The sequence below is a fragment of the Perna viridis genome, chromosome 10 (genome assembly GCF_037379345.1).
Source record: "Perna viridis isolate PV_CMFRI_1.1 ecotype Kerala chromosome 10, ASM3737934v1, whole genome shotgun sequence".
Classification (NCBI taxonomy): Eukaryota; Metazoa; Mollusca; class Bivalvia; order Mytilida; family Mytilidae; genus Perna; species Perna viridis.
The window spans coordinates 833,977-849,271 of record NC_142454.1 but is presented as its reverse complement, the minus strand read 5'-3'; the positions used below and the strand labels follow the sequence as shown (position 1 = coordinate 849,271).

Here is a 15,295-nt window from a genome sequence, read left to right as displayed (position 1 = left end):
ATCCAAGCGCCGGAGACGACTTTTCACAACAACTTCCGGTTATAATGGACCTCACCACAATTTTCTCTGTCATATGTTTAGCCGTTTTATTTCTCGCATTAGTGGTAAATATTGTAATAGTAAAATTTTGCATAATTTAGAGAATTATTTTTGTTTTTTTTCTAGGCGTGTTTTGTGTTTTTACTCCAAAGCCCATACCGGCATCGCCGTAGTTGTTCGCCATAACCACTGCTAGTGCTAGACAGCTGCTCACTTATCAATGTGCATGCCAGTTAAGGTGTTAGAAGATTATTTAAATTGTCTGATGATGCCATACTTTTGTGTAGTAACTCACTGATGTGTTAAGTTGCCTTGAATATAAGTGAAAAAAATAATGCACTTTTTTGTAGCCCATATCATGAAAATGATGATTGTTGCATCATCTTTGTCAAAACTTAACCATTTTGGAGGTATTTTTAGGCAAAAAGTCTCTGAGTGCGCAAACTACTCTGGCAATAGTGTAGCTACATGTAAAACCATAAATGATATTCTGTACATTGTACATGTACATCCTTATAAAATACCCAAGTTCTGGCTAAGTAGACCAAGAAAAACTAACTAATATGAGGAAGGCAATGGCCTTAAGTGCAAGCGAAGTCCAAAGCAAAAGTATCAGGTTCCCTTTTCAACATATCAGACTTCATGCCATTTATCATTTTACTTGAAGAACTGTTTTCAGGCTTGGTCTAGATTGCAGGGTTTTATCAAGATCCTTCAAACCGGAAGTTGCTTTTTCGAAAAATAACAGATGTCTTTTAAACATTATGTATAGCCTGCATTTTTAATACATGTATTTCTAAAGCTTCAGTGTACCCTGATGTGCTGTTTTGCCTGGTCAAAACTTTCACAAGTGTCAACGTGATGAATTTTTTAGACAAATTTCTATACATTTAAGAGCATGCTGTGCTCACTTATAAATTGAATAATGTTATGCTTCCAATCTTTATATTTTCATGATATACACTGTATGTATGTACATGTATTGATCAATTCCATGTCTTTATGATTTTGAGATTAATTAAGAAGGAAAATGTACATTGTAATTATTTGAGATTTGCCAAAAAAAAAAAACATAGAAAAGAGGAAAAGTTTGATCTTAATTAGGCTATCTTCAGGTGTTTCATACAAATTTGTTAAACTATAGACCTGTAAATCCTTGAAGACATTCAGGTTTATGTCAAGTGACATATTTTGGTCATGACGGGTTTGTTGGTGGGGCAATTTATCTTGATACATGTGTAGACATAACAAAGGGGGATGAGTTTTAATTTTTTAATTTCCAAATTATTTTTTATTTATTTTACTAATGGAAACAGTGATTCCAAATACTATGTATACTTTATGACTTGTTAAAACTTTGTTGATGGAATAAAAAAAGAGCTTTAATTTTTAGGCTCTATTGGTGCTGTTCTTCATTAGTGAAGCGTATCCGAACCTGAATCGCTATGACAGTGAAAAGACCTTTCTAGATCAAACAACATCAAAGAAAGAAGAATTTCCCAGTATACATGATCCTCCGAGTGTTGATTTGTCTATCGTTGTGCCAGCTTACAATGAAGAAGAAAGATGCAAGTGACAATTAACAAATAAATTTAATTAAAGCAACGATTGGTTTACATGTATTAAATCTAATAATAGGATAAATAATTATTTATACTGTCATTTATGGCAGCTTAGTTGTGACATGAATATCCTTCCAATCTATAAAACCACCTCCTTATGTTGACTAAAGATGATATGTATGAAGAAAGATCCTTACTGTTTTCAAAATCATAAGTGAAAAGTCACTGGTCTGACACAGGGTAAAATTTTTAGATGAGAAGGAGATGCCATGTGTGTGTTGCCCTCATAAGCTTTTTGTTAATTAATGCTGGTAAAACTGTTAAAGTGTTTTATCATTTCTGCTTTCAGTGCCTAAGATGATGGAGGAAGCTTTAGACTATTTAGAAAATAGACAGGTACATGTAAGAGATGTAATTCAGGTTCCACATGTCAATTAGTTATACAGTGGCTTACATTATAAGTGATGTTAAACTAGTTACATTGAGAGGATAAGTGATGTTAATTATTTTTATATTGGTATGCATTGAGATAATTAGATTTACATGCATTTCTGCACCTTGTAAAATATTAGCTACTGGGTATACTTAACTGATGAAATGATATCTAAATTTGAATGAAGGTTTTAAAAGTTACTCTGATTGATATTTAAGAGTGAGGTACCTGTATTTAAGAGACAAAAAAAAAAACATTTGAGAATAGCAAGATTTTGAAGGTTGATTGTCCAGAATAATTGCCTTCAATCAATTAGAAATGATTTCATTCCAAGTCTTGTATATTATGATTATTATACTTTCAGACGGAGTCCCCTTCCTTTACCTATGAAATAATTATAGTTGATGATGGAAGTGCTGATAAAACAACACAGGTATAAAATAACTTACATGTATAAAAAAGACCTGATTTCAAAATATGCATGTTAAAGAATTAAATTTTTTTTTTTTAGAAGGGAAAGTGGAGGCTAGTTCTAGTCCTCCTAACAGGCATTTTGTTTCTTTACATTGGATCATGGTTTGATTCTGTTTGTATTACATTAAAAACTTGTATCTCATATAACAATTTAAAATTTCTCTGTGTGAAAACCTTGCAGTTTGCTTAAGATTGTAGGTAGCAATAAAGAGGCTTTAAATTATATTTTATTCTATTTATCAATTATTAGGAAGTTGGGAGAATTTTATTCAGTTTCAGATCATTCAAGTCATGAATCTTTCAATTTGATTTTTGAGGTTTGTAAGGGACATTTCTTGGCTTTATTAATAATTTTAAGAATTGTATTTAAAGACAGGACAGAAATATTCTAAGAAGTATGGTACAGACAAAATTAGAGTTCTGACTTTGGAGAAAAATAGAGGAAAAGGTGGAGCTGTTAGATTGGTATGTGGCTCTTTCACTCTTTGAGACTGGAGAGATTAGTTGTTCATTGTGGCTGCCTTCCAAAGCATAGTGTGATTTATAATGAGTTGAAAAGTCTCAAAATGGTACTAGCTTAAAAATGATCATCATCAACAGAGCTTAATCTAGACATCAGTGACAAATTTTGATCAATTTTGTTTGAAAAATAATATTGATATTTTGGTCTATGTAATCTATTACAAAAACTTCTCCCTGTCAAAGACAAATGGTAGAAATGAGCTCAAACAAGGAGAAGTTTTAGCTCATTTTTCTTTCTTGCATCAATGATATTAAAAAAAAATCATTCTGAGTGGATCATCAAATATGACTGCTTATGTCATTAATGAGCAAATTTTGAGATATGTTATTCCAGAAAATCTTACATTACATGCTGGTTTATGTTTATAACAGGGAATGTTTGTAGCCAGAGGGAAGTTGTTGCTATTTGCTGATGCTGATGGAGCTAGTCAGTTCAGTGATTACAGAAAGTTAGAAATTGAAATGAGACGAGTCAATAAACAGTCAGATAATAGGGCAATAGTATGTGGATCTAGAGCTCACTTAGAAAAAGATTCAATAGCACAGGTAAGCTAATGGAGGCTTTAGAACTCACTGTGAGTAAGAATCTAAGGCACAGGTAACTGAATCAAGGCTCAGTAACACAAGGTACCAGTATGTTAAATGATACCTCACCACTTTTATTTTCCTTGATACCAAAAACTGCACTTCAGTTTTATTGTCAAGACATTTTTAACTGGAAAAACCGTAGACAGTAAAACCTGTGTAAATGGAACCTTTAATAATTAAGAAAATTGTCTAAATCAAACCCTGAATAATCTGAAAACCAAATTCTTTATAAAGTCTCTTTATATCAATTTACGTGTATTTTTATTTCAGTAAAGCAAACATCTGTCTAAATCAAACCAAAGTCCAAAAAGGATTCTGTTAAGGCAAGTTTTGCTGTTATTATTACTCCGACAAGAAGTGATGTTTTCATTGGTCTTTAATGCATGCATGCATATCTGCCTTGGTGGTCTTGGAGTAGTGGGCTTGCTTGGAGTGTTGTAGGTTATGAGTATGATTCCCACCAAAGACTTTAATATTGGCATTCACTGCTTTTCTGCCAGACCCTTGCTATTTAGGAGATAAAGTGATGACTGGTTGGCTCAGATCAATGTGTCCAAGTGGAGTGACCTTTGAGCTGTTGCTCCTGTGGAGTAGCACAATGAAAATTTGTCTCAGTGTACTGGGTATATATCTAGTACATGTGTGGTCTGTTCAGTTGATCATTCATTCTCATCCAGATATTATGAAATATCTGTTATAGAACAAAAACTTTAATCAATCAATCCAATGCTTACTAAGAATTTGGTCTCTGGAAATTTCATGCAAGAAAAAAAAGTATTTAAAATTGAAAAGGAGATAGTAATATATCAACCAAATATCACCCAAAAAAATGATGGATATTTCACATGTATGCATCTTATGTTTTCTGTACAATTTTACTTTTTATCAGCTGTAGTTTTTAGATGAAACAAAGTTTACTCATTATTTTATCATTTTGTTATTTCAGAGGTCATTTTTTAGGACCATACTAATGAAGGGATTCCACTTTTTAGTTTGGTTTCTTTGTGTGCGAGGAATCAATGATACTCAGTGTGGGTTTAAACTGTTAACACGTGAAGCAGCTGTGATATTGTTTTCTAATCTACATGTAGAAAGATGGTAAGTTTTTAAGGTCATTATTTAGTGCAATACTGTTCAGGTTTTTGTTTTATTTGTTCAATCAAAGTCATTTTTGATAGCCTCAATATTAGACTATACTAGTCTTCACAATTTGTTTTATGTATTGTTTGTATTACCTCGCTTCTTAATTCTTTTAAAATATTTATTATTCAATTTCATTGTACGTGTATTTTGTTTAAAGAACTGAAAGACATAGCAAAATAGTTATTTATTTGACAATGATTATTTTTTTTCCTTTATAATTATATTGATTTGATACTGTAAACATACTAATTATTGTGGTGTTCTAATTTTCACTATTTTCATGATGGACAAAAAACAGCGAAAAAATAATACCTGCGAAATTCATTTTATGACTATTTAATGGTCAACATTTTTTTTAAACTGCTGAAATTGATACCTGCGAATAAGTTCATGTGGCAGAATCTGCGAAAATTAATACGTTTACAGTATATATTTTTAAATTTATTTTCAGGGCATTTGATGTAGATATGTTGTATTTAGCTCAATATTTCAATATTCCAATAGCTGAAGTAGCTATAAACTGGCAGGAAATAGAAGGTATGACTTATTATGATAAAAATATGGAAAACATTGACAATTTGACCTTGAAGTCAGTTTACATCTCAAAATTAGTCTGTTTCCTTATACTGAAAAAAAAACCACTTATTTGCATGGTTACTTGGAGTATCTTTCATGCTCGTGAAGTTTAAAAAAATTCTCTTCTAATGTAAACTATCAATTGTACAAAGAAACGGAATGACAAATTCTTGTACAATTACCCTTTCAGAGAAATACCCGAAGTATGACTAAACTTTTCAATGGTAGATTAACTGTTGGGTTGTACTTCCATCTAGTGAGGTAGATTACATGTAACTGTTGGGTTGTACTTCCATCTGGGGAGGTAGATTGTTGGGTTGTACTTCTGTCTGGGGAGGTAGATTAACTGTTGGGTTGTACTTCCATCTAGGGATGTATTCGGTTTATGACATGTTGTATATAAGAAGATTTTGCGATAGATTTGTTTAACTTCAATTCTTTCTACACAATTATTTAAAGAAAAGATCAACAGATTGATAACATTTCACTGTTTGGTTATAGTATCTATAATTAGAAACATGGGGGTAGCCAATGAAGGAATGTCCATGGGATTAGAAACATGGGTAGCCAATGAAGGAATGTCCATGGGATTAGAAACATGGGGGTAGCCAATGAAGGAATGTCCATGGGATTAGAAACAAGGGTAGCCAATGAAGGAATGTCCATGGGATTAGAAACATGGGTAGCCAATGAAGGAATGTCCATGGGATTAGAAACATGGGTAGCCAATGAAGGAATGTCCATGGGATTAGAAACATGGGGGTAACCAATGAAGGAATGTCCATGGGATTAGAAACATGGGGGTAGCCAATGAAGGAATGTCCATGGGATTAGAAACATGGGGGTAGCCAATGAAGGAATGTCCATGGGATTTCCTTGTCAGTTGTAGACTTTAAGCCAGATATAATCTTACTACAAATGTCTTTGATATTTGCCAGTGGAAGTTAAATTAAAAGTACCAGTAAATTTAATAATGTTGACTAATGCAACTACAAAACTTAAAACAAGTTGTATGGGGAATTTCATGAGTTAATGTGCCTGTCTTTTTAAGACGAAATGTATCATGGTATACCAGACTCTGTTTATCAGCCATTTACACTTCCCACAATAACTCAAAAATGCTGCACACCAATTTTTTGTGAAACTTTGATGAATTGTTTCTTTCGATTGATGTGAGCTCCCTTTCAGTTTTTATGAATTTCTAAGTTTTCGTTTATGAGCTATGGGACTTTAATTGTACAAATACGTAAAGATTTTCGGTTTTTGGACTACAACTCAAAAACCCATGAGCAATTACAATGAAAATTTGGTGAATTGTTTATTTATATTGATGAAAAGTCCCTTACAATTTTTGAAAATTTGTGATTTAACGATTTAGATTTATGGGACTTTATTTATAAACAAGAGGCTCCCAGAAGCTTGAATTGCTCACCTGGTTATATTTTTCCCTTTCAAATGCAATAACTCTAAGAGAAGTCTGACAATTTTGACTGAAGAAGACTTTGGTAGGACTCATCATAAGAATCATTTCATCAATTGAAAGTTTCTTTCTATCTAGTTTTCAAGATATTGGCTAAAATTCCTAAAAATATTTTTCGCCTTTCAAGGATAATAACAAGTAGTCACCTGACAACTTTGATTGCCATGCACCACTCCTGTTGGCCTTACCACAAGGATCATTTCAGCAATTGAAATTTTCTTTCTATTTATCATAGTTTTCATAATATTGGCTGGAAACTGTAAAAAAAAAATAATTTTTTCACCTTTCAAGGGCAGTGACTGTAATAAGAAGTCACCTGATAACTTTGATTGATGCAGACTTTTGTAGGCCTTATAATAAGAATAATTTTGGCCATTGATAGAAATTTGCAAAACTGATTGGTTTTGGAGTTATATGCGAAAAAATTCTGTTTGACCGCCATGTTCTATTTGGCCATGTGTTTTTTTTGACGAATCAAAAGTCCCCACTTTAGTTCTATGCAGAACACCCTAAGGGACATTCATACCAAGTTTGGTGGCCATGTTTTTTAACAGATCAAAAATCTCTGCATCATTTCTATGCAGAACACCCTAAGGAACATTCATACCAAGTTTGGTTTTGATTGGTCAAGTAGTTTCAGAGGAGGAGATTTTGTAAGGAAGTAACGTTAAAAATAGGGAAAAACCTCGAAAAGGGACAATATCTCCAACATGGCTTCACAGATTATAACTAAAATGAAACTTGTGATAGATCTTATCATGTTGAACACTTTTATCCTCGGTCAGAATTTGGCTAGACCTAACGGTTTTGGAGATACATGGTATATGCAAAAAACTTCTGTCTGACCTATGTGTTCTATTTTTAGTTACAGTGGCCATGAAACTTTTTTTTTCATTGAATATTGAAAGCTCCCTTTCAATTTTGAAAAAAAATTATATTTTTCATTATTGAATTCATAAAAGGGGGATTTCCCACATTTTTACATTAAGCTGAAAATGCTTCATGTGATTTCATGTAACTTTATTGAATAGTTTATTTGTATTAGTGTAAGCACCCTTTTGGTACCAGTATCATATTGCATATCCCTTAGCAGGTGTACGTCAAAACATGGATGCTATAAAAATATAGTTCATTTTCTTTTTGACTCTCTACAAACTAATGTTTTGTCAAAAGTTATAAGCATTGACTTATAAAATAGGGCAAACATCACACTGTAAGATGAAGAACGTTTTTAAAAGAAAATCTAACATAATAACATAAAAATGCTCCACTGAAAAGATTGGTTTGATGAGTGCAAAACAAAAGTGAAAGTAGAGAAAATGGCTATTTATAGTTCAAGACTACTTTTCTGTCCGATCTTCGTGGACTCACCCTATTTTCTTTGTGGGAAATTATTTTTTCACGTGTCCTTAGAAATGCTACAAAGTTTCATTGAATCAATTTACATATTTTTTTAAAAAATGCTAAAAATATGCACTTCACTATAGAAGTCTATGGGAAAATTAATACAATACTGAGACCTTTTAATTTTTATATATTTTGGATTTTACAGTTTTGAGTTATGGGGCTTAATTCATTCAAATATGGGCCAATTTCCTGTTTGAGACTTCAACTCAAAACTGCTTCCATTAAATGTCTTGTCTTTGTTAGTTGTCTAATTCTCTTGATTAAAGCTTTGATTTTTTAAAAATTATATCCTACAGATACAGAAACAAAATTCTTGGATAGCATTTTCATACAAAATTCTGGGGTATATAGAAAGGACTTTGTCTGTCCTACAGATACAGAAACAAAATTCATGTTTACATGGGCTTGGTTTTGTGATCAGAATGTTCCTGTGATTAGAATAATTTTTTTTAGAAATGTTTGTACTATTGTGTTGCAGGATCTAAGATGATTCCAGTATGGAGCTGGTTACAAATGGGACGAGATCTTATATTAATCAGACTCCGATATTTTATAGGAGCATGGAAAATTAGATCTGATATCAAATCATCATGATGTGTAATGTCCAGATAGATTATATATATACTGTCCAAACAAAGGAAATAAAACAATCTTCTAGTGTAGGTCCTGACAGGCCTTATATATACTATCCAAATGAATAAATAATACAGTGATCTAGTGTAGGTTACACACATCAGAGTCAGAGTATGAATAGTTGTCAGCAGTTCATGTTTTTTGTTTTAGTTTTTTGGCAAGATGTACTTGACATTGACATGATGCTTATAAATATTTGATGATAAAATCTTAGAGAAAAACACGATGACTTAATAAATCTGTAGAATTCCCATGTAGCCAATTATCAGGAAATAAAAAAAGGTTTTTTAGGTATTTCCTGTAATCTGAGCCCAGTTTCATCAATATTTTTGAAGTTCCGCTTTTCCACGAAGCCATCCTTAACTAAAATGTCATTCAATCAGATTGCTTGAAATTGAAGATTTGAAGAAGAGGGGGAAAATGCACTAGAACACTGCTATGAATTCTGTTTTGTTATTCAACTATGTGTACTATCCAATACTTACGATAATAGCTGTAGGTGGTTATCTTATTTAGGTGCCATTCTTTGGTGATGTTTTTGAAATGTAATCAATGGAAAATGGTTGCTTAGGAATATGAATCAGGTTTAATGTTGGTATCAATTTTATAATTTTGTAATTATGCAATAAATTTTGTGAACTTGTTAATACATGTAGTTACAGTCAGCAATTTTGTTACTTATTTGGTATAGCTTCTATTTTTTATTTGTTTGATGTGCGTTTTATATTTCAGGAAATATTTGGTATACATGTAGGCAAAAATAATCATGTTCTCTGTTCTAAATTATCTTTTGCTAACCATAAACATCAAACATCAATATTTCTAAATAGTATTTCATTTTTTTTTCACATTTTCATAGAAAACTAGGACATATTAGAATCATGTTAATTTACAGCATATTAATATAGTGTGATTATAGAGGAAATCAGGGGTCCTTATGCTTGAAAAGTTTAGTTGTTTTTATAGAAAAAAAAAATTACTTGAGCTCTCCTTTTCAGAATTTCTGCCCTTGTTGATATTTAGAACAGAATAAAACTAACTAAAAAGTTTTTGGCCAAATGTTACATTTGAAAATTTGGTTATAGTATACTATGGTGAACATTGGTTGGGCAGTCAGGGAAATTATTTTTGTAAAACTTTTCTCAGCCACTACTATTAATCACAGCTTTGGTATCCAGCATCAGGTAGGGGTCCTGTATTATGATTTTAATTCTGTCAGACATCTACTTCCTGTTTAACAGAATTATGCCATTTCTGTCTTTGACCCATTTTTAAGTTTTAAAGACAGAGGACATTGGGTTGTATACTTCTATTTTTTATTAATTTAATACTTAATTTCTGTGATTTCTTTATTGTATAGTTCATCTATCTCTCTACTGTTGATGTTTAATATGAGGAGTTGTGTAAGTTTTGATAAACTTTTTAAATAAAAATATAAAGTCAAGGTCATGTGATAATGCATACACTAACAAAACATAGACATACATAGGTTTTTTTGTTGTTTATTTAAAAAAAAAGGTTAACTGATAAAATAAATTAAAAAAAAAACTGTTACAAGCAGCAATGATTTTGAATAGACTACAAATCCTTGCTAGAGGTTTGAAGGCCTCTACAGGTACTAAATAAAAAACATAATTATGTGTAGGTACATGTGTAATAATTAATTCATTTTGTATTATCTTCTAAAAATAGTATGAATAACACAGCATTGTCATAAAATAAATATGATGTATAACTTTGATCTGAGATGTCAGTCAATCAGACTTTGTTTCTATAATCTAATGGTTGTTTTTTTACGTTCCATTTCAACCAGGATAAAACTTTTTTGTTATATTTTGTTATACTTTATCATGTCTGTATTCTTGGGATAAATTTGTTATAAAGCAAATTGTTATCTTTTTATTTCTTCAGATTTGCTATCTTTACACGCCTGCAAAAATGGTATAGTGCTGTCATCATCCATGTTGTCAATTGTATACACTTATTTTTTGTGTTACCCATAAAAATTAGTTGGTTGACCTTTTTTCAAATTTTAAAACTAAGTTCCAAACCACAAAAGAAAGGTTGGTATCAGTTTTGGGTTATGGCCCCATTTGTTAGGGTTCAAATAGAGGCCAAAAAAATTATATAAAATTTAACTGAATTGAAACCTATATAAAATAAATCCTGAAAATAATCCTATCTACACAATATATTTTTAAATCAAAACTGTGCGAATGATGGCATATTTGCCCTAACTGTCAACTCCTGTCATTGTATCAAGCTGCACACCATGAAGCAGTTTATCTGAATTTGATAATATGACACTTGACTATATTTAGCACTACATGTTATGCAAATGTCAAAGAGTTTAGGATTTTGGTTATATGACTGCTTGCATAATGGCTAAATCATTTTTTTATCTTAGTTTTGGGTTGTCCTAGGCAGATATAAGCAAGGTCCTGGATGACCAATTCCCCTTATGCTCGAAGATTTTGGCTGATTAAATAGAAAAATTACTTTTCTATTTTCTGGATTCACCACTAGTTGTGTATACATATGGTTTACTCTAGTGAGACAACTTTACTATTGCTACATGAATCTGTAGGAAGTTTAACACAATTTTGGGATATTTTGTTTTAGTTGTTATGGCATTTTTTTAAATTTCAAAATGTACATCAACACAGGGAATGATCTTACTGATTTTTTTTTCACACTTGTCCAAAGTCAAAAAATTTTTTTGTTGCTATTTTGACCCTTTTATGTATCTCCTTATCAATGGATTGTGAGTGTTGGTTTTGTACCTTTAGATGATAGGTTATCTATTTAGTATCATATTTATTCTATGAACCTTAGACCCAGTCCATTTGTATATTTTGTTTTATTGACTGGTTTACCTTTAATATCAACAGTTTTCTGTAGGTCAATTAGATCATGTAACAAAAGGTGCAATAAGATACTAACTATCTTAGAAACCTTCCAACATTTATGTTTTGGTTTATACAATTAATTCTTATTCAATGTAATACTCCGTTGAATTGGATACTGTGGCTTTTAAAATAGAACATCTAACAGGCATTTTCTCTATTGTACTAAAAAACGCAGGTGATGGTAACATTATGATGGGGTGAGAATTTACTGTCCTGTACATGTTCTGAAAAATATGATTTATAGACGTTACCATTGAATGGTGTGTATTGTTCATCTTGATTTTGACTTATTTCTTCAGTTGTTACAGTTACTGCAAGTACCCGTGAATAAAATTGGGAAAAAAAGGCTATTTGTCCAAGTTTTAACACATCTAAACCTATTGTTATTTACTTCTGGGTTATTGCCATTAATAATTATTTCAAGAAGCAATTTCAGCCAATTGCTATTCATAAGAGATGAAACTTGAAAAAGACAAAAAAAATACTGCGTCGGCAATTTTTTTTTAAAAGATAGTACTGGTTTTCGTTTCCGATAACTTTATTTTTAGCGAACCAAATTTCATGACATTTTTATATGTAATAATTGTTACTTGCTGTTAATGGCCCATACCAAACTACAAAAAGGGACCAACAGTTTATTTTAAATTGATGAAGTAGGTTTACTTCTCGTTCATTTTTTTTTTTTGTGAATTTGTTTCTTATTTAATTACATGTTAAAGAACAATTGATAGATTTTGAGTAGATTTAAGCATTGTCAGTCTATGGGGGCCAAAGTTAGACCACACCAAGAAAACTTTTTTTCATTTTTGGTCCGACTTTTATTTATAATATTCCTCATGAAAATCCCTGCCTGCATTTTTCAAACAGATTTCTGATATCTTACAGATTTCGAGTTAGAAGGGACAACACCCCCCAATGGACTAATTTTTTTTTCAATTTTTGGCGGGATTTTGATTTTTTTGTTTTTTTGTTTTTTTGTTTATTCCTTATGAAAAGCCTTCCCGTAATACAAGAGCAATAAGAAGTATGATTACGTTTATACAATCATTGACTTTTTTGTTTTGTTTTTATTTTTCTGTTCTTGTTTTATTTTTTTTAATGATGTACAAAATGATCCAAGATGGCATCTAGCTGCTCCTTGAGAGGCAATTTATATTCTTTAAATTGCTATAAATACAAAGTAATTTCTTCATGTTGTTTTAGCTCCATGGTTAAGGAATGGTATTACGTTGTTTTCCATGAAACAAATGACCGATATCTAGATACACTTTTTAAGCTTTTTCAAGCATGTCTTGACCTACACTTAGAGATCGATGGTAAAGGAAAAATATTGACCAAACTATACGACAAACGTATTATACAATAATGGAGTTTCATATAAAAACTGATACGTTATGTCAGAGCTTGCCGCAACTACGCAGACTTTTTACATCGCGCTAGACTTCTTACAATTAGGTTTCTGGAACAGGGTTACGTTGCTACAAGATTGAAGTCATCACTACAGAAGTTTTATGGTCGTTACCATGAGCCTGTGGATCGTCACGGTGTATATCCATCTGCACCATGAGAACAGATTTGTTCAACGTGTCATAGTTTTCCGTTTCTCTTTCGTCTACCTCGGACTTTTTTTAGCTCTCCTGGTCGAAGGCCCTGTGAGCTATAGCCATCACTTGGCGTCCGTCGTCGTCGTTAATAATTCTTCAAAACTCTTCTCCTCTGAAACTACTTGGAACCAAACTTGGTATGAATATTCCTTGGGGTATCCTGCATAGAACTAATGTGGGGATTTTCGATCTGTCGAAAAACATGGCCGCCGTTACTAAAAATAGACTATATGGGTCAGACAGTAGTTTTTCGCATATATCTCCAAAACGGTTAGGTTTAGCCAAATTCTGACTGGGGTAAAAGTGTTCAGCATGGTGAGATCTATCTACGGTCAAATTTTCATTTTAATCTATTAAGCCTTGTTGGCGTTATTGCCCCTTTGCAACGTTTTTTTTTCTCTATTTTTTGTTATTTCTTTCAAAATCTTCTCCTCTGACACTACTTGACCAATTGGAACCAAATTTGGTACGAATATTCCTTGGGGTATCCTGCATAGAATAGATGTTGGGATTTTTGATCCGTCGAAAAACGTGGCCACCGTTACTAAAAATAGAACATAGGGGTCAGACAGTAGTTTTTTCGCATATATCTCCAAAACGGTTATGTTAAGCCTAATCCTGACCGGGTAAACGTGTTCAGCATGATGAGATCTATCTGCGGTCAAATTTTCATTTTAATCTGATCAGCCACGTTGGAGTTATTGCCCTTTTCGACGTTTTTTTTTGCTATTTTTAATGTTTCTTTCAAAAATCTTCTCCTCTTACCAATTGAAACAAAACTCGGCATAAGTGTTCCCTGCATAGAATTGAAGTGGGTTTTTTTGATCCGTCAAAAAACATGGCCACTGTTACTAAAAATAGAACATAGGGGTCAGACAGTAGTTTTTCGCATATATCTCCAAAACTGCTGGGTTTAGCCAAATTCTTTCAACCTGAATTGATCTTTATTTTTAGCACTACAAATGTCTTTTTTTTTTACAGTTTTCAGCCAATGTCTTGAAAACTATGATAGATTTAGACTTTCATTTACTGAAATAATCATTATAAGTCCTATCAAAGTTTCCTTGAGTCAAAATTTTTGGACAACTTCTTGTTTAAATTATTGCCCTTGAAAGGCAAAATTCAACCAGGTGAGCAATTGTTATGAGCACCTCGGCAGGTGTTTCTAAAAAAGCAGAGGACGCTTACCCTACTGGTACACTTGGTCCATGCTCCCACTTTTTAGTGGAGTCCGAGTTGCTCATTTACTTTTGTTACTTTGTATGTATTATTTTGGTTGTTCTTTGTTGTGTGTGTCTGTTTTCCATGTCTGGTCTTTGTCCCTGGATAACATTCTTTTGATTTCCGCTATAACCCTGGTTTCCTTATTACTTTTTCTACACCAGTAGTACTGGCAGTACTGTTGATTGATACAGTGTCATAGTTAATATCTAATCACTTTTGCGCAAAAAAGTAAAAGGAACGAACACCAACATTTTGAGACGGAAAACTACATACACATGGGAACTCGAAAAGAGCACAATGAAATGACAGTGGCGGATCCACCCCCTCAACCCCCCTTAGAAAAAAAATGTTGAAAAATTGTGTGTGTTGTTAAGTCATGAAAAACGCTCACTTCGTGATCCTCACCGATGATCCTGTCAAGAAATTTTTTTGGGGCCCCCTTACCTAAAACTCTGGATCCGCCACTGAATGGGAAATACTAACCTGCAAATATACAATGTAAATGTGGATGGAACATACATAGTGTCTGCTTCTCGCAAGATACCGAAGTAAGGTGTTGCTTCTAGAAAGTCTCATTCCAGAGAAAGAATATACATTTTAAAAGGAGGCAGTTTATGTTTGATTGACACAAATAGTCAAACAGATTTTATGGGCTACATAGAAGTGCCAAACTATGGTAGATTCTACGTTTGACAGACTTT

The 15,295-nt window shown here is 32.4% G+C and overlaps 1 protein-coding gene across 1 annotated transcript; it reads left to right on the top strand.

Annotated features, from left to right (window-relative positions):
• Positions 1-25: 25 nt before the first annotated feature.
• Positions 26-10,745, top strand: LOC148604064 (dolichyl-phosphate beta-glucosyltransferase-like). The gene is made up of 9 exons (XM_088550600.1): positions 26-104; positions 1,433-1,607; positions 1,951-1,997; positions 2,399-2,467; positions 2,881-2,973; positions 3,403-3,576; positions 4,565-4,716; positions 5,213-5,298; positions 8,703-10,745. The coding sequence occupies exons 1-9, from the start codon at positions 45-47 to the stop codon at positions 8,816-8,818; spliced, it is 972 nt and encodes a 323-aa protein (XP_088406726.1). The 5' UTR covers positions 26-44; the 3' UTR covers positions 8,819-10,745.
• The last annotated feature ends 4,550 nt before the right edge of the window (positions 10,746-15,295 follow it).

Coding starts and splice junctions, on each gene's coding strand:
- LOC148604064 (XM_088550600.1), top strand. CDS start 45: ATGGACCTCACCACAATTTTCTCTGTCATATGTTTAGCCGTTTTATTT. Junction 1,998..2,398: donor ACTATTTAGAAAATAGACAG/GTACATGTAAGA, acceptor TTATACTTTCAG/ACGGAGTCCCCTTCCTTTAC. Junction 2,974..3,402: donor AAGGTGGAGCTGTTAGATTG/GTATGTGGCTCT, acceptor TGTTTATAACAG/GGAATGTTTGTAGCCAGAGG.